The sequence below is a fragment of the Bufo gargarizans genome, chromosome 1, assembly GCF_014858855.1.
Source record: "Bufo gargarizans isolate SCDJY-AF-19 chromosome 1, ASM1485885v1, whole genome shotgun sequence".
Taxonomy (NCBI): Eukaryota; Metazoa; Chordata; class Amphibia; order Anura; family Bufonidae; genus Bufo; species Bufo gargarizans.
This window is the reverse complement of record NC_058080.1, coordinates 671,671,033-671,689,342: the sequence shown is the minus strand read 5'-3', so window position 1 is coordinate 671,689,342 and position 18,310 is coordinate 671,671,033. Positions and strand designations below refer to the sequence as shown.

The window sequence follows — 18,310 nt, the reverse complement described above, 5'->3', positions numbered from 1 at the left end:
TTAACATTATTGCCCATGTAGTTTTTTTTTAGACTGTTGATTATAGATTTTTTTTGACCTTCCATTCTGTATTGTGCCTAGTGTCTAGCATTCCCTAAGTCATTCAGATGTCTGATGTTAAATATATTGAGAACACTATCCCCAAAAATTCCTGTTGCCACTGTTGTCAAATTAATCTACAATTTACTAGCTCCACGATTCAGTGAATTTGTGTTGTGTAGCACATATCTAGGCATCCATATTCTTGACATTATCTTGGTTGGTCCATCCAGACAGTAGACACTTGAGACTCTGTCAGGGAAAAGACACAGGAGAAAGAGCTGGTAGTGAAAAGAAGAGGTGGTAAAAGAAAGCAATCAAGCTAAGCAATTAGGATACATCTCCATTGTCTTGAACTAAAGGATAAGGATTAGAAGCCAGTGGTCCTCTTCAACCTTTATTAGGAATATTAATTAGACGTGGTGGACAGAGCTATCATTGAAAGTCTTCAAGATTTGAAAAGTTCAGGTTATAGTTAACCCCTAATAGGACTATAACTCATTATCATAGGCACTGACCAGTCTCACCAGTGGAAACTCTATAGTGAGAGTCTTGCAAAACATGTAGGAACTTTTTATGTCTTCTAGATCAGACGTATTCCATAATATTATTATAGTAAGGCAATGGTGTGTCCCTCAGTGTTGGTATATTGTACAAAGGAAAAACCTGGTGAAGGGTCTGTTTCAAAAAATTGCTGGAGACATACTTTTATTAATTCCAGATGGTGGTTTTGCAAACTATAGATAGAAAATTGGATCACACAGAGAAAGGAAACGTATGAGTGATTTATCCAACCAAAGGCTAAAGTTTTGGATACTGAGGACTAATCAGTGCAGTCTCCAACCATTAGATTGATTTGCTAGCTGTACCGATGTGGATTACCAGAGATTCACAGTATTTTTTGTTGCTGGGAACAGCACCCAAAATTTATAATAAATCTGTGCAAAATTTAAAAGTGCATATAAATATTTGGAAATTGCACTGATGTGATTTTCAGAGGTCAGTTTGGTTAATTAATTTATTGAAATGGAGGGGTATTAGAAATAAATATAATATGACCTTGATGAAGAGTATTTGTTCACTCATCAACTGCCAATTAATTCAATGCATTAATTCTAGTGGCTCTTTTAACCCTTTCTAAACCGATATTTGCTATTTTGATAGCTAATGATATTTCTGTAATAATTTAAGAAAAGTTATGTTTAAGAAGGTTTCCTTATTCAAGTGTGACATTTTTACTTAAATTCATTTAGAATCCATTCATTGTAAAAAAAAGATGCAATAATCAAACATAATGCAACAGCACTCTGAATGTATGAACTAATGCTACTTGGTGAGGTACTTGGTGAATATATTTTGATAAAAATCATTTGTGTCCATCCACCACAGCAAGGCGACCTTTTTGGATGGGAACCTATGCTACATGCTACCTCTTTTGGTGTCAACAGGTCTACAATGACTTTGGGCATGCTCCTGATATATTCTGGGATTCAGTATACATGTGGACCCCGGCTGCCCACTCAGGGGTTCAGTATATATGTAGAGACCACTTTTCGGAAATTCATTGGATGCCAATTGATGCCAAAAGAGGTAGCTTGTAGCGTAGGTTCCCATGGAAAAGAGGTCACCTTGCCATGGTGGAATGGCACAAATGTTTTTTATAAAATTATATTTGCCAAGTACCTCATGTTTATTCATATAGTGAGTATAGCATTAGTTCATATATTCTGTGCTTGCAGAGTGCTGTTGCACTGGGTTTCATTTTGTATTTTCATCCATGGCAAAGCGCACCTGTGCTGACTTTGTTTCTTTGTCTTTGAAATATGCAATAATTGCTACCATCTAAAAAGGGAGCAAATACATCTTTAAACAAGCTAACCTTCTGGACATGGAACAACATAACTAGCCATAGGATAATGTCTCACATGAATTTGACACTTACATAGGGCCTTTTCATGTAAATATAAGTATCATCTCCCAGCAAATCGTGAAAGGCTATGGACACATTTAGAACCATTTCTTATACTGAATTGAATGTATCTTGGGCTAGGTTAATTTTAGGTTCTGTGTTTCACAGTACATGGCTAGCTGCAGAGTGCGGTTCTGTGTTAAATTTATCAGACTGGCTAGTTTTCCAGTCACCTCTCTTTCCTCTCCTGAACATTCTTTTAAACTGATTTATGAGCACCTGAAAGTCATAGTTTAATCAGCTAAGACGATCATTCAGGAGTGGAGATAAAGTAGCCAAGTTGTCAGCCAACCAGTCTGAAGGATTTTTCTGTGTACCGCATTCTACAGCTTAAAATGTACTGTGAAACACAGAAGCTACAGAAATCCAACTAACCAAAAGTTGTTATAAAAATCAATTACAATTAATCTAAATTAATTAGAAACCAATGTTTCCAAAGGTGCTTATAGCCTGTACATCATGTATTGTGTGAATTAGGTATCTCTGTAAAAAAAAAAATTCATTATGTGCATTTTATACCATATGGGAAATATATAAAGGTAACTTTGAATCATAGACTTTTTAGTCTTTAGTCAGGTATTTTTGTCCTTAGTTTTATTATACCTTGTAATTAAGTCACTAGAACATACAGCTTTACAAATAGTCTTAATGCTTTTTTACCCTACTTTAACCTTTCTGCCTTGGGGACAAAGCACTCTGAAGAAAACCTTCCCACGTAAATGAATGTGCGACACAAGGAACTGCTAGTTTTCTTTGATTTCTCAAGCCTCTAGTTGATTGCATATAACACAGATTTTGAAAGCAGATCTGTAAATTGTCAGCAGCATAAAAGTCGCCTTGTTTTTGAGCTGCATTATATAATACAAAGATTAAAACACCAGTCCATCCAATAAGCAGATAAAATATTACTTGAAATTCCCTTTAAGTCCTGATAAATGGTGCACATTCCATGTGCTGATTTTTCAAAGCCATTTACAATATCTGGAGAAGCACATGCTAAAACTATCTGCACATTTCATTATTCTGAAATAAAACACAATCTGCTGGTCGGTCAGATGACATCAGCCACCATTTGTGTAAATCAAGGGCAGGCAAATGCTAGCATCCAGGCTCCCTTGTGAATATAAATTTCTATGAACAGTCACCTGAGATTGGTGCTATTAGTAATTTTTTATTTACTTCCATTTACAACCTGACAATTGCACAAAGATGGGCATTTATTATATACTAAAGAATCTCAGCAATTGTCTTAATGTGGTTTCCAGTGCCCATTTTTGACTGCAGCCAAATGTCGAAGCAGAAATACTTTATTTTTTTTCTTCCCCTGGTACTGGCAGTCGTCTTCACTGCAGCAATCCAAAGGCTGAAGACATCATAAATGCTAGTCTTCCAGCACTTCTAAATTGTCGGGTGACATCACCAGTCATGCATGTCTAAAGGAGAGCCAATGTTCTCACTAGTTTGCGCTGAGACCTTTTGCTAGGCAACTGCACATTATTAACTAGGCAAATGAGAGACCCTGTACGTACGTGGACCAGAGTCCCTGAAGAACCCTATTAGAGGGATTGTCCCAAGATTCAAGGCACGATCCAGCCTTAGCTCAATTTCGTAAATCAGTGCTACACTTGGCCTCTCCCAATCTAAACTTATATATGAAGATGTATGTGTCCTGAAATACATAAGGCTCTGTTCTCACTGCTGTCACGACTTCCATTTGTATAGGAAGCCGTGACGATGTGTTAGATACGTAGCAGATGGGCCTCCATTGACTTGCGCTTGGGGTTTTGTTGAGATTCCTATCATTTAGACAACAAAAAATGTTCCACATGATGCTCTTTTCTTGCCGTAAAAGCGACAGAACCTTAGGCTACTTTCACACTTGCGTTAGTAATTCCAGTTTTGAGATCCGGCAGAGGATCTCAATGCCAGAATTAAATGGATCCGTTTTGATTTTGCACACCGGGATGCTTCGGTTCCGATAGGAAGCGGTTGTGTGAACTCAAAAAAAAAATGGATCCTTCGCCATTGACTCACATTGTTTTCAATGACGGATCCATTGTTTTCCGTTTTTTTATGACTGGACATAAAACCTCAGCTTGCAGCGGTTTTGTGTCCGGTCACGAAACGGAATGCTGACAAAACGGAAGACATCCTGAACGGATCTCTTTCCATTCAGAATGGATGAGGACTAAACAGAAACAGTTTTTTTTCCGGCATTGAGATCCTCTGCCAGATCTCAATACCGGAACGCAACAATATGAGTGTGAAAGTGGCCTTAGAAGAAATCCTTGACAGAGGTTCCTACCACCAATGTGAAGAGAGTGAATGTGTATCAAGTCATGATCATCTTCTTAAACATAAAAAAAATGAAAAAAACTAAGAAGTTAATCAATTTGACAGATATTATTGGGATAATTTATGTCTCCCACATATTTGGGCTTTAGAGGGCAGGGCATAAACTATTAGAAAGAGGCTCAGGTATTGTTGCCCTCTGTGATTTATCTACTCCGAATACTTTGCTTACTTGCTCGGAGTTACAAACAACTCATTGCCTGCCAAATTCTAAATTTTTCAGATATTTGCAGTTAAGACATCTCTGACCACTTTCCTCTACCTAGACCCAATATCCAGAATTATCCGTTAATTGGCATCTTTCGTTCTCAAGGACGTAATACTGATGACACCACGTATACACCACCGTATGCTTTTTCCCATCTTTGTTGGATCTTCCCTTTTTCTCAATAAATATATATATTTTTTTAAGTGAATGAATGAATGTAAAAAGACTAATGTAAATTATTTTGGCAAGGGGATAAAACAAGCATCCACAGACCTAATTACTCAGCTCCGTTAGAGAGATGTCCAGTTGACATTACAGGCGCTTCCCAGAGAACTTTTCAGAACAAGACATGGAATCCAAAATTTAGGAGTAAATTATAAAACACGTTTGCAGTACTCTGGTTACATTCATACTGTATCCTAATTGCACCTGGAGCTCAGTTTTTTGCTGGTCTCCAAATCTCCGTGCAGAAAGAACATAAAATAATAAACTACCCTTTACCTGTATCTGGAGGGAGCCTCAGAGAAAAACTAACCAGTAAAGAATTTTGGATTGACCATGCACTGGCGTAAGATGCGCCTAATTTATTAAGGCAGATGCCTCTTAATATATTAGGCACATCTCTGCCCTGTCGTGCACCAGATACTGAAGTCTACACCAGCTACAGGCTGGCATAGACTTCAGCTACAACTTACGACACTTACTGGTGAAAGTTTTAGTAAATCCGACAGGCTGCTCAAAGCCCAGCTCTCCCGCTAAGCCCCTTCCAAAAAGTGTTGAGAAGCTTAAAAAGTTGCAAATTAATTTTGTGCCATAATTTGTGATTTTGTAATGTGGTAATTAGCTTCATAAATGTCCCCCAATGTCTTTCAAAACAAGGAAGTATTTGCATACAACCTATAAAATACATTTGGAAAGGTCTTAAAGACCTGATTTTATGAAATACACTTATAACAGTATAAAAGTCCTCTGGACGAATATAAGGTGTTAACGTTTTTCTAATAAATTGGTCTATAAGAGGAACTGGAGCCACAAATCTTTTAACTGCTACTGCAAATTATACTTGAAGGAATTCACAAGAAAACAAGCAAGCCTACTTATCACATGATATTCCTTAATATAATATTATTAATATAAAGAATGCTTACCTGGTGACCTCCTTTTACCCTTAAACTGCAAAACCGCCAGTTTCTGGGCTTCTCTTCTGACATCCAAGATAGCCGCAATGCTTCTCAGACTGCCTGATGTACACTGTGCACTTCCTGCTGCCCTCAGATCAGCCAGTGCTGCTCACATGACCAGTGCTGGCCTATCCGTGAGCTGGACAAGCAGGAAGTGTCTTAGACTACCGATGGTCAGTGTATCAAGTAGTCTGAGAAGCGGTGCAACCAAGAGGAGCCTGGGAATTAATAGATCTGCAGATGAAAGGTATTTGCGTAAATTCGAAGCTTTTCAGCGAGTGCAATATTTTTCCACACTTAACACCTCCCTTTTGTCACTGTAATTATCACTGAATAGTGTGAACTAAGCCCATCCCTATGTATGCAGTTTATTTTCACTTCGGCTCACTGTTTGCAAACTTTCTCCGTCAGCACTCATCATCAGGGAATTCTCAGCCCGACCAGGTGCTCCTCACAATGTGGTAATGCTCCGGGCATTCACACTTGAGCACATCATACCCAATGTCCACAAAGTCAGCTTCAAAAGGGGTTGTTTTCTGATGGGCCTTTGGGACCGTGTAGTATTAGGCTCTCATTATGATTTCAGAACCTTGGACTACCAGAAGATCTTCTGATTTCCAGTGGGCTAGTTGACCTTCACTGACACTATATATATGTAGTGCATGAGAAAGCATTCAGACCCCTTTTTTACATTTTGCTATGTTATAGTCTTCTTGTAAAATCTATAATATTAATGTTTTTCTCAGCAATCTATACATAATTTTTGCATGTTTATTAAAAATGAAAAACTATCAAAACACATTAATGTAAACAGTAAAACTCTTTACTCTGTGATACATAGTACACCCCCATTGCATGATGCCGCTGCTACCACCATGCTTCACCATAAGGATAAGATTGCAGACTGGCCTGTTCTGAGAGAAACAGGCAATATGAGGCAAGAAATCAGTGTCACGGGGCGCCGACTATGCGCTCACTCTCCACAGCGCCGACGGCGTCCCGCCTCTGTGCAGGAGCGAGGACGCATGCAGCATCCACGTCTCCTAGGTGATAGGGGACGGGACGTACCGGCACCGCATGTCTCCTCAGTGCGGCTGGCGTCCTCGGTTCCCTCAGCAACCAGAGCTGGGCACTCGGTGCTTAGCTGTATGCAGCAGGATGAGTCATGTCACGCTGGCATCGTCACATGACCCCTGCTAGTCAGTATTTAACAGGCAGCCTGCTGGCCATAGGTTGCCTGTTATTCTGTAACGGCCGCGTACACACACACGGGGGGAGGGAAGTGATCACTGCGCTCTACCCTCACCCCTGGCCCTGCCTACTTGTCTTGCAAGTCCTAATGACAGGGGACTACTGGACGGCAGTCCCTAACAACAATTGCAGGTGGAACCTAAATTACAGGCAACCTATGGCCAGCAGGCTGCCTGTTAAATACTGACTAGCAGGGGTCATGTGATGTGGCCAGCGTCACATGACTCACCCTGCTGCATACAGCTGAGCACCGAGTGCCCAGCTCGGTGCTCAGACTTACTCAGGTTGCTGGGGAAACCGAGGACACCAGTCGCACGGAGGAGACGTGCGCGGCCAGGTCCGTCCCGCCCCGTATCACCTAGGAGATGAGGACGCTGCATGCGTCCTCGCTCCTGCACAGAGGCGGGATGCCATCGGTGCTGTGGAGAGTGAGCGCATCATCGGCGCCCCGTGACAATCAGTTTGTATGTCGTTTTTTGTAGCTAGATTTACCATTTATTGACATACAGTAAAAGCTGGCCATACAAATAAGGGTATGAATGATCGTATGAATGATCCCTCTAGCAACATAACAGACTAAACTCGCAGATCAAACACATGTGAAGTTTAAAGTTATTCCCTATCCACAGCATGGTGGATACATGTCTCATTGGTAAGAGTCCGACCACTGGGGACCCCAGTGATCACAAATTGGTGGAACTTGTATAAATAGAACATGGGTCAAGCATGTGCGCCGTAGCACCAGTCATCTCTATGGGATTGCTGAGAAATGTACATGTTCCATTCATATGGGGAGGCACATGACCCCCTGATGTGCACCTTTGTAATCCTTTCATTTTATAAGAGATGCTGACTAACTTTGATTTTCCGTTCGGACCCACACTGATTGGACACTTATCCCCTATCCACCCTTAAAAAAAGAACCAGTGGCATATCATCGGCTAAATTTGGCTAATCATGCCAGACAAAGGTTCAGCCAACCATAACCAAAACTTTCCAGCATGACAGATCAAATTTTTTGTCTTCGGCTAGCCATTGCAACTGGTGGTATGAATAAATGATGGTCATTTCAGCCATTTTTATCCTATGTGTATAGGCAGCTCAAATGGTTTACAGCTACCGGTCATCTTACTTTTGTAGACCTGTCCTCAGCCTTCAACACAGTGGTCCATTCTCTCCTTATTACAAGCTCTCTCATCCCTCGACATGACAAACTTGACCATCTCTTTGATGTCTTCATACCTCACCAACCGAACATTCAGTGTCTTCCATTCAGACACCACTTCCTCATCTCACCCTCCCATCCCACAACTTTCAGTACCATTTTATACTGATGACACTCAAACTTACCTCTCTGACCCAAATGTCACTTTCCTGCTATACAGAATCTATCAAATATATCTTCCTTCTTCTCGTTCCGCTTTCGAAAACTCAGTATGGAATAAATTTCCACATGTCACTCAGTTTCCCTACCAGACCTGTCAATCACAATTAATGACTCCATGCCGTCTTCAGTCTCATGTCTTGTGCGTTGGGAGAACATTTTATTATGCCCTGTCCTTCAAGCTACACCTCCAACTCAAAACATTTCTCGTGTCCATTCCTACTGCAACCCTGAGTCAACTAAAATGTTAGTGCATGCCCCATCATCTTCTGCCTAGACTACTGCAACATCTTCTTCTGTGGCCTAACTATGACATACTAACCATCCATGGTCTATCACCCCCCTTACATCTTTGACCTAACTCCCCAATACATTTACCAATAATCTCACACTCACAAGACCTCATTTTTTGCTCTTCTCTTGTCTGCTCCTCACATGCCTATGTCTACAGAATTTCTCACATGCTTCCCTCCCCCCGCCCACCACATCCAAACTTTTCGAAAGCAACCTAATAACCCACCTCTTCAGTAAAGCCTACAATAAACCCTGCTGCCACTGCACAACCAAGTGAGCAGCTTCTATTCTCACCTCTCTCCATCCTTCTTCCCTTGTAGATTGTGAGCCCTCATGGGCAGTGTCCTCTCTGCCTCTGTATCAGTCTTTCACAAAGTTAGTCCATGCTTACTATACTTATTTTTGTTTCACAGTATGTATGTATTAGAGGTGAGCGAATCGAAGTTGATGAAGTGGAATTCGATCCGAATTTCAGGAAAAATTTGATTCACACCAAATCTGAATTTCCTCGCGATTTGTGGTAACAAATCACTTTTTTTCCTAAAATGGCTGCTGCACGTGTGAGGACAGGGAGCAAGAAACTCTGGAAAGGCGGGATCACCCATAATGCCATGCAGCCAATCAGCAGCCAGCCTTGTGATTTCACAGCCCTATACATAGCCTCAGCCATTTTGGATTCTGCATTTTTTCAGTGTACTTAGTGCAGGGAGAGAAGTCAGCAGGCGCTAGGGACAGTGCTAGGAAAGACTTCATTGTGCTAAAAAAAAAGATTTGCAAGTGCAGGGAAAGATTCAAGGTGTAGGAAAAGGATAGGGAGGGATCATTCCACAGCACTTATGTAGAACAGGGTTCAGTAGGGGAGGTTACAGCCTGGGTAATAGGAACAATCCTATTACACCTTGCTGCACTGACTTGGGATCCAAACTGCCATTATACAGCTCTGTAATTCCAGCAAACCGTTCTTGTTATTGGGGTGCAAGTGCTGTTTGATACAGCCATTAACAGGGTTTATTAAAAAGGGAATATTTATACGTCTTACTTGCCCTTGTGCGGTGCAGTTATATGTTCTAAAGTCTTTTTTGGCTTGTATTAGTGGGAAAAAAGGGCTTATTAGCCGTTGTGTGGTGAAGTGTGAAAATTACAGCCCTTTTAGTCATGTAATAATGGCAAAAGATAAATATATTCACCATTCAGTGGTGCAGTTATCTGTTCTAAAGCCTTCTGTAGTGTGTATAAGTGGAAAAAAATAAGGGCCTATTTTCCGTTCAGCGGTGCAGTTATCTGTGCTAAAGCCTTCTGTAGTGTGTATAAGTGGAAAAAAATAAGGGCCTATTTTCCGTTCAGCGGTGCAGTTATCTGTTCTAAAGCCCTTTTTGTCATGTATTAGTGGCAAAAGAAAAACATATTTGCCTTTTAGCGGTGCAGTTATATGTTCTAAATGCGGATACTCAACAGACAGGAACTGTTTATTGGGGGTTATTGTTCTGACAGATCAAACTTACTGCTGACACCCTCTTCACTCTGTCAGGGGGGCTCTAATTGTATAAGCGTTTAATAGAACAGGTTCTGTAGACATCTATGTGGAATCAGCTGACGACGGTGTAAGGAGTGCGCTTCTTCTTGGCGCTAACATCGACCTGTAAGGCTGAGTACATACTTGAGTTATTTGGTCAGTTTTGGCCCCGTGACTGCCCAAATAAGTGAAGTGTGCAGTGATTCTAAGAGTGACGCCTGTCATCTACATGTCATACGGACTCACAGTATTATTTCACTACCACAGCAGACTCCCTATGTGTGTTACTGCAAGCCACAGTGTTCTACACCACTATAAAGCATCCAGCAGCCAGGAAATGCCACATATAAATTTGTATCGAACATAATTAAAAAATAATAATTTGGCGAACCGGCCGAATCAAATTTTTGCAAAATTCGCTCATCTCTAGTGTGTATGTATGCCCCTTTTCATCTGTACAGCGCCGTAGAATCAATGCTGCTTTAAAAAAAAATTATAATAATACCTAAACTTTAATAGCGGTCAAATTCTCTTAAGCAAATTTTACCTAATGAGTTTTCTTTTACCTTATTAAACTTCTACATTATTATTTGTATACTAGGTTTGGGAGAATCAAAATAGTTTTAACTTCTTAGTGACCACAAATACGCCTTTTACTGAAGTAAGCAAAAGGGGTTTAGGCTAGACGGCTGACTTTAATCAGTGATTATATGTACCCAAAATGGTGCATTAAAAACTATAATTTGCTAAAACATGGCTACTAAAACAAATGGCAACATTTTTATTTCTTAAAGGGCATCTGTCAGCAGATTTGTGCCTATGAAATTGGCTGACCTGTTACATGTGCTCTTGGCAGCTGAAGGCATCTGTGTTGGTCCCATGTATATATGTGCCCGCATTGCTTAGAGAAATGAAATTTGATTATATCCAAATGAGCCCATAGGAGCCTAGAGGCTATGCTCTCTCTGTAACTGTCGCGCCCTCTGAACTTTAATTGACGGAGCCAGGCAGTAAAAACATGATCACACCTGGCCCTGTCAGTCAAAATGAAGAGGGCTCGGCTGTTGCAGAGAAAGCAGAGCCTCTAGGTGTAACGGCAACGCCCCTGTTGCTCCTAGAGGCTCATTTGCATATGTTAAAACATTATTTTTCTCAGCAATGCGGGCACATATGAACATGGGATCAACACAGATGTCTTCATCTGCCAAGCGCACGTGTAACAGGTCAGCCAGTGTCATAGGTACAAATCTGCTGACAGATGTCCTTATTAATAGAACCATGACAAGTGCAGAGGTAAGTGGCAGTAGCGACTGCAAGAATATTACAATAAATCAATAAATAATGTATAGTAGTGAGAATTACCGTTTGCAAAATGATTCCGTATGTTAAGGGAAAGAAAACAACTCCAAAAATGCAGATTATACCCAACAATCCTGCTCTACATCTATTCTATATCTCCAGGTACCGAGGTAGAGATTGTGACTTATTTTGTAACAATAGATACTCTTTACCTAGCAATATTCCTACAGACATTCTGAAACAATACTTTTTGGCTTTCTTTTGCTGTAAATGTTTGCACTTAGCAATCTTATGTACCGGTATAAACATATTTGATTGATTTTTATCCTTTGAAACATACCGGTAATCGTCACGCAATGTATGTTAAATGACAGGAACCACTCGATGAGTTCTTAGTGATCTGTCTGACCGAATATCACTCACTGGGAAATCTTACATCTCACTATCTGTCATATTTATGTCTTATCTGTCATATATTACTCTATCAAAACATATTGTCTTCTTTTTCTTCCCTTAGAGAGCAACCCATCTTTAGCACCAAAGCCCATGTCTTCCAGATTGATCCAAACACAAAGAAGAACTGGGTTCCTACCAGCAAACATGCAGTTACTGTGTCCTATTTCTACGATAGCACAAGGAATGTCTATAGGATTATTAGTCTGGATGGGTCAAAGGTAAAAAAAAATTATAAAATAATTTCCAATCTTTTTTTATTTTTCCTTTTTTATTCTTTGGGGTTATTGGTGGAGGGGCATCTCAATTAAAGCTTCACAGAGATTGTAGACATCACTATGAGCTAGCTTGTACTCATTTCACCAAATTGCTTAACTCTAGCCTTTCTTCCTCACTCAAATGAAAATGTAACTTGACCACCGTGGATAACATCTATTGGCATTGTCTACGTCACCACAGCACTGATGATGAGTTGTGAAGCCTTATGTTCCCAGCACAGGACTGTTCTTCTAATCATCTAATGATCACTTCCTTTTTACCCTGTTTCAGTCATCAGTTGTAGAGATGAGCTAAGCGAGCTTCATCCAAAGTCACTTCGTTCATAACTTTAGATTAATGCGGTAGATCCGTCTCCGCACAGTATTAGAATGTATGGGCTCCAATGACCCGAAGTCAGTTATCCGCAAATTCGCATGTGACTTCCTTGAATAACTGCAGTAATTGATTTTTAAAGTGGGAAACCACTTTAAAACTTGAAACCGAACTTGGCTTCGGTTCTGAGGTTCCGTGGATCCAAAAAGAATGAAAATTATAAAGGAAAGAATAAAGCCACTCTGTTGTATCCAAAGCTGCATGTTTTATTCCAGCCTTAATTGGGTTTTCTGGGACTATCAAATTTTTAATTGATGCTCGTAACCCTCCTCTGCTGTTGAAAGATTCATATTTACTTGCTCCCTGCTGCTCCAGACATGTGCTGGCTCCTATGTTTCCATCTTCCGGTCTCCAGCTTGTTTACTTCTGGCCATTCATGGTCACCTGCTCCACTGTAGCCAACCACTGGCTTCAGGGGTGATGTGTCACTTGTGGACATGTCTACACTGAAGCCAGTCATTTTCTGCAGAGGAGGAGGTAACCGTACCCGACCCAAAGTAAACAAGCTGGAGACCGGAAGATGGAAACATAGGAGCCAGCACATGTCTGGAGCGGCAGGGAGCAAGTAAATATGAATCTTTCAATAGCGGAAGAGGGCTGCGGGCATCACTTAAAAGTTAATTATTCCCGGAATACCCTTTTAAAAGCCTATTGACACATTTGAGAGCCTTTGCTTATTTTATTCTATTCATTTTGGTTTTTATTGAAAATTTTCAACACTTTTTCCTTTACTGCTTTCAGTGTCAGTGCTTCTTTGGGCTATTGCTTCGCCCTTTTTAGTGAATCCGTCAGAGAACTGCTGACTGCTGTCTCGATCTGTAGCCCTTATCTGTACTTTCCTAACAGCTCATAAACACTCATTATAGCTAAATTCTTATCAATCTGATGATATTAATGAGCTGTCAGGAGTTCAGAGAAATGGGCTACAGGTCTAGCCGTCAATGCTGTCTGACAGATTCACTGTTAAAGGGAGTCTGTCACCTACCTGACCGGTTTCAAACAGGTGACATTGTTCAGTGGGGCACAAAGACATGACACAGATGTTACCCATGGTTAGTTTTTATCATATGCTAATGAGCGGTCGCAAGTGCCCAGGGCGGAGAGTTTTCTGAAAGTGCCCAAGTTCCCCCGCCTCACTCGCACCTAACTCCGCCCCTTAGTAAGCTCAGGCCAGCCCTGTGGCTCTGTGACATCATATTTACCTGTAGGCTGTTCGCTCATCACTGCCGGGCCCAGTGATGCGCGAACAACCTGTAGGGAAATATGATGTCACAGAGCCACAGGGCTGGCCTGAGCTTACTGAGGGGCGGAGTTAGGCGCGAGTAGGGCGGAGGAACTTGTGCACTTTCAGAAAACTCTCCGCCCCTGGGCACTTGTGACCGTTCATTAGCATATGATAAAAACGACTTTTTGGGCGATTTGAAGCATCAGGAGAACTAACCACGGGTAACATCTGTGTCATGTCTTTGTGCCCCACTGAACAATGTCACCTGTTTGAAACCAGTCAGGTAGGTGAAAGACTCCCTTTAAGCAGAAAAGAACAGTCTGCAGATGTGCTGAAAGGAAAAACTGTTGAACAGACCATTTTATTAATCATTTTAACCCAAAATGAGTAGAATGCAATGACAAATAATTGCCCCAAAAGGTTTCCATATCCACTATTTGGTACTGAAGTCTGCCTTAATGCCAAAGTTTCTTCTTCTATCAGAACAAGACAAACTTGCAGACAAACACCACACTGAATAAATGAAGTAAAATAATCCTTTTTACTGCCTCTGCATACAGACATAGCCAATGTAAAGCAAAGCTGCTGCTTGACGCCAATGAGAAGCATCTTATGCCTTTTAATTTAATTTGTATGGTCAGCTTTCCTCAACTTTGCAAACCCCTTTTTTTGTGATCTTCAACAAAACTATTCTACCTTCCTATAGCAATGGTATAGATTAGAAGTACCAAGATTGTGTGTGGTCATTGCAGAAGTTGAAAACATTGGCAGAAAAGATAAGGAAAAAAAGAAGGGTCAGATGGGCAAGTGTTGTTACAGTGGTAAAATATAAGTTTGGGCACCCCTGGTCCAAATTACTGTTACTGTGAACAGTTAAGCAAGTTGAAGATTAAATGATCTCCAAAAGGCATAATGTTTAAGATGATACATTTCTTTTTTTAATTTAAGCAAAAACAATTTTTTTTTCATCTTTTACATTTATAACTTAACAAAAATGCAAAAGGGCCAAAAGCAAAACTTTGGGCACCCTGAATGGTTAGTACCTAGTAACACCTTCTTCGGCAAGTATCATAGCTTGTAAACTCTTTTTCTAGTCAGCCAAGAGTATTTGAATTCTTGTTTAAGGGATTTTCATAAATTCCTAATTGCAAAGGTCGTCCAGTTCTTTGAGATTCCTGGGCCGTCTTGCACACACTGCTCTTTTGAGGTCTGTCCACAGATTTTCAATGATGTTCAGATCAGGGGAAAGTGAGGGCCATGGTAAAACCTTCAGGTTGTGCGTTTTAAGGTAGTCTATTGTGGATTTTGAGGTGTTTATCCATTTGTAGAAGCCATCCTCTTTTCAAGTATTTTTACAGCTGGTGTTATGTTTGCTTCCAGAATTTATTTGTAATTTCATTGAATACATTCTTACCTCTACCCATGAAATGTTCCCAATGCCATTGACTGGAACACAACCCCAAAGCATGATTGATTCGCCCATATGCTTCATGGTTGGAGAGGTGTTCTTTTCATGAAATTCTGAGCCCTTTTTTCTCCAAAAGCGGCCAAAGCGTTCTTTTTTAACCTTATCGGTACACAGGACTTGTTTCCAAAGTGCAAAAGGCTTGTTTAGATGTTCTTTTGCAAACTTCCGACGCTGAATTTTGTGCTGAGGATGCAAGAGAGGTTTACTTCTGATGACTCTTCTATGAAAGCAATATTGTGCAGGTGTCGCTGAACAGTAGAATAATGTACCACAACTCCAGAGTCTGCTAAATCTTCCTGAAGGTCTTTTGCAGTCAAGTGGGGTTCTGATTTGCCTTTCTAGTAATCATACAAGCAGCAATCTCTGAAATTTTTCTTGGTCTTCCAGACCTTCTCTTGACCTCCACTGTTTCTGTTAACTGCCGTTTCTTAATTACACTACAAATTGAGGAAATGGCAACCTGAAAACACTTTGCTATTTTCTTATAGCATTCTCCTGCTTTATGGGCTTCAACCCTTTTTATTTTTTAGAGTGTTAGGCAGCTGCTTAAAAGAACCCATGGCTGCTGTTTTTTGGGGCAAGGTTAGAGGGGTCTGAGTATTTATAAAGTTTTAAAATTTACATCACCTGGCCTTTCCTAATGATGATTGTTAACAAGCCTTAACCCTAACAAGCCCCAACTCCAATTGTTTACTTAGGCCTCATGCACATGACCGTTGTTTTGGTCCGCATCCGAGCCGCAGTTTTTGCGGCTTGGATGCGGACCCATTCACTTCAATGGGGCCGCAAAAGATGCGGACAGCAATCTGTGTGCTGTCCGCATCCGTTGCTCTGTTCTGTGGTCCGCAAAAAAAATATAACCTGTCCTATTTTTGTCCGTTTTGCAGGCAAGAATAGGGAGTTATATCAATGGCTGTCCGTGCCGTTCCGCAAATGGCGGAACGCACACAGACGCCATCCGTGTTTTGCGGATCCACAATTTGCGGACTGCAAAACACACAACGGTCGTGTGCATGAGGCCTTACTGTGAGATCTCGTACAACATCAAGATCAGTGAATCTTTAAATTCCTACCAGCAGTACATTTATCTCCATGAAGAAAACTACTGTTTCATTTTTGTACATACATCTGCTAGGTTGGCCCATTCCTATATATATCATACCACTGAGCATTCCCGCAGCAGCTGTCTATTTTAGTGAAATTCGGCATTGATGGAGAGGTGCACCGTCTAGCAGACCCGTTTTCAATAAATACATTCATTTTGGTTTAATTAATTTTCCCTTTGGCTCTGAGCTATGTTTGTAAGTTTGGGACTTCGTCAGCAAATGCTCGTCCTCGGTTTTCTCGTACAGATGTTTGAGGTTTTGTGATGATTCTGCTTCTTTCTGTGAATGAAACTTGCTGATCCATTCATTACTGCATGCTTGGGTAAGATAGCCGAAAAGATGAAGCCAAGTTATTAATGTAAAGTCAAACTTCTAAGGCTCTACAAAGAGTTGGCATCTGTGGCTGTAGTAGCTCCACCACATATAACACCGCCAGGATTCACAGCTATACAAATATATACAAGTTGATGCAAACTGCAGATACTTTTAGCTGATAACACAAGTCTTGTTGAGGCTTCTTCAAGTTTTAGCAAGTTCTTGAGCTTAAATATTAGCAGTGCAAAATCTGACATAAACGTCTCAATTTTCAGGAGTGTTACAGTACATATAATCAGAGTAATACCTTTAATCGAGGCGGTCCACATGGCTGTTATGGAGCTTAGCAGGAAGGGGGCTGGCAGGGCTTCTCTTTCTGATGTAAAAACACTGCATTTTCATGCAGCCACTACTAGGGGGAGGTGAGTGCAAAGAGATTATTACAGCTTCCATTGCTGTCAATGGCAACTGTATAAATTTACCTGCACTGAGCTCCCCCTAGTGGTGGCTTCAGGCAAAGAGGTTTATAATAGACTATATGAGGGAAGCTGCATACTTTAAAACTGTATGGAGGACACTTATCAATGTATTTATATCAGATGTCTGGTGTAAATACATTGAAATGTATGCTGTTCAGAATGAGCTCCTTATTTATGAAGTCCCTGGTGCAGGGGGATAAAGTGGGTGAGGTTGACTTTTTTTAATTACATTTTTTTTTCAAAATGTATTTTGCTTAAGGCTAGTTTCACACAGAGTTCTCTGGATCTGACCTAGCTGGATACTGCTGTTTACTGCCGAAGCCCATTGACTATAATGGGAGCTGGTGGTCATCCGGATGTTCCCAGGCATTTATGCCAGGAATCAGCTGGACAAAAACTGTTGCATGCAGCGATATTCATCCAGCTAAATCTCGGCATAACTACCAGATCCCGTTATAGTCTATGGGGTCCGGTAGCTACAGGGCACTATCAGGCTATGCCAGATCTGGAGAACTCCAGTGGCTGTTTCTCTGCTGGAATAGCCTGCCAGATTGCTGTGTGTGAAAGAAGCCTTATAAAAAAAAATTTGGAAATTACTCAAAAATCTAGGGCACTCTGCTTGGTGTTCTGTGTTGAATTTTTGCTTTGCAGATGTCCAAATAATAGAATGTAACAATGCATGGAGATTTTCATTATCAACCGCTCTGTCACTTGGTCCAGCTTTGGCTTGAAGCAAGAAAGTAACCAGTTGACTCTTCTAGTTTTTGGCACCCAATAAGTTGTGCTTGTCTCAAAAATGAGGCTATGATCGTGTATACACATGGCTGGCATGGTTAAACCATAGCAGAGGTAAATTGCCGGGCCTAAATAAGAAGCCCTAGTGTCTCCCAAAGATGTGAGTATGGTGCCAGCCTCCTCTAACCTCTAACTTGTTTCTTCTTGATGACGTTGCTCAGACCAGCCGCATACCTCCTGTCCACAGTGTCTTCCCTTACACTAACCATAGATTTGGCAGTGTCCTCTGCTCATGTCATGGATGGAAAAAAACAACAACAAACCTAAACTAAACGAATTAACTATTGGAAAGTATTGTCTCCCCGTGTCACAGGATGAAAAACAAAAA

At 40.9% G+C, this 18,310-nt stretch overlaps 1 protein-coding gene across 5 annotated transcripts in view; it reads left to right on the top strand.

Moving 5' to 3' along the window:
* Nucleotides 1-18,310, top strand: part of HOMER1 (homer scaffold protein 1) — a 122,835-nt gene that overhangs the window by 14,402 nt on the left and 90,123 nt on the right. For 4 of the 5 annotated variants that reach the window (XM_044276116.1, XM_044276119.1, XM_044276117.1 and 1 more), the window contains one exon: nucleotides 12,008-12,164. In XM_044276116.1, coding sequence (XP_044132051.1) covers nucleotides 12,008-12,164 — 157 coding nt within the window. Of the gene's footprint in view, nucleotides 1-12,007; nucleotides 12,165-17,600; nucleotides 18,083-18,310 lie in introns of those variants that run through there. The other variant, XM_044276120.1, reaches the window with a different exon arrangement.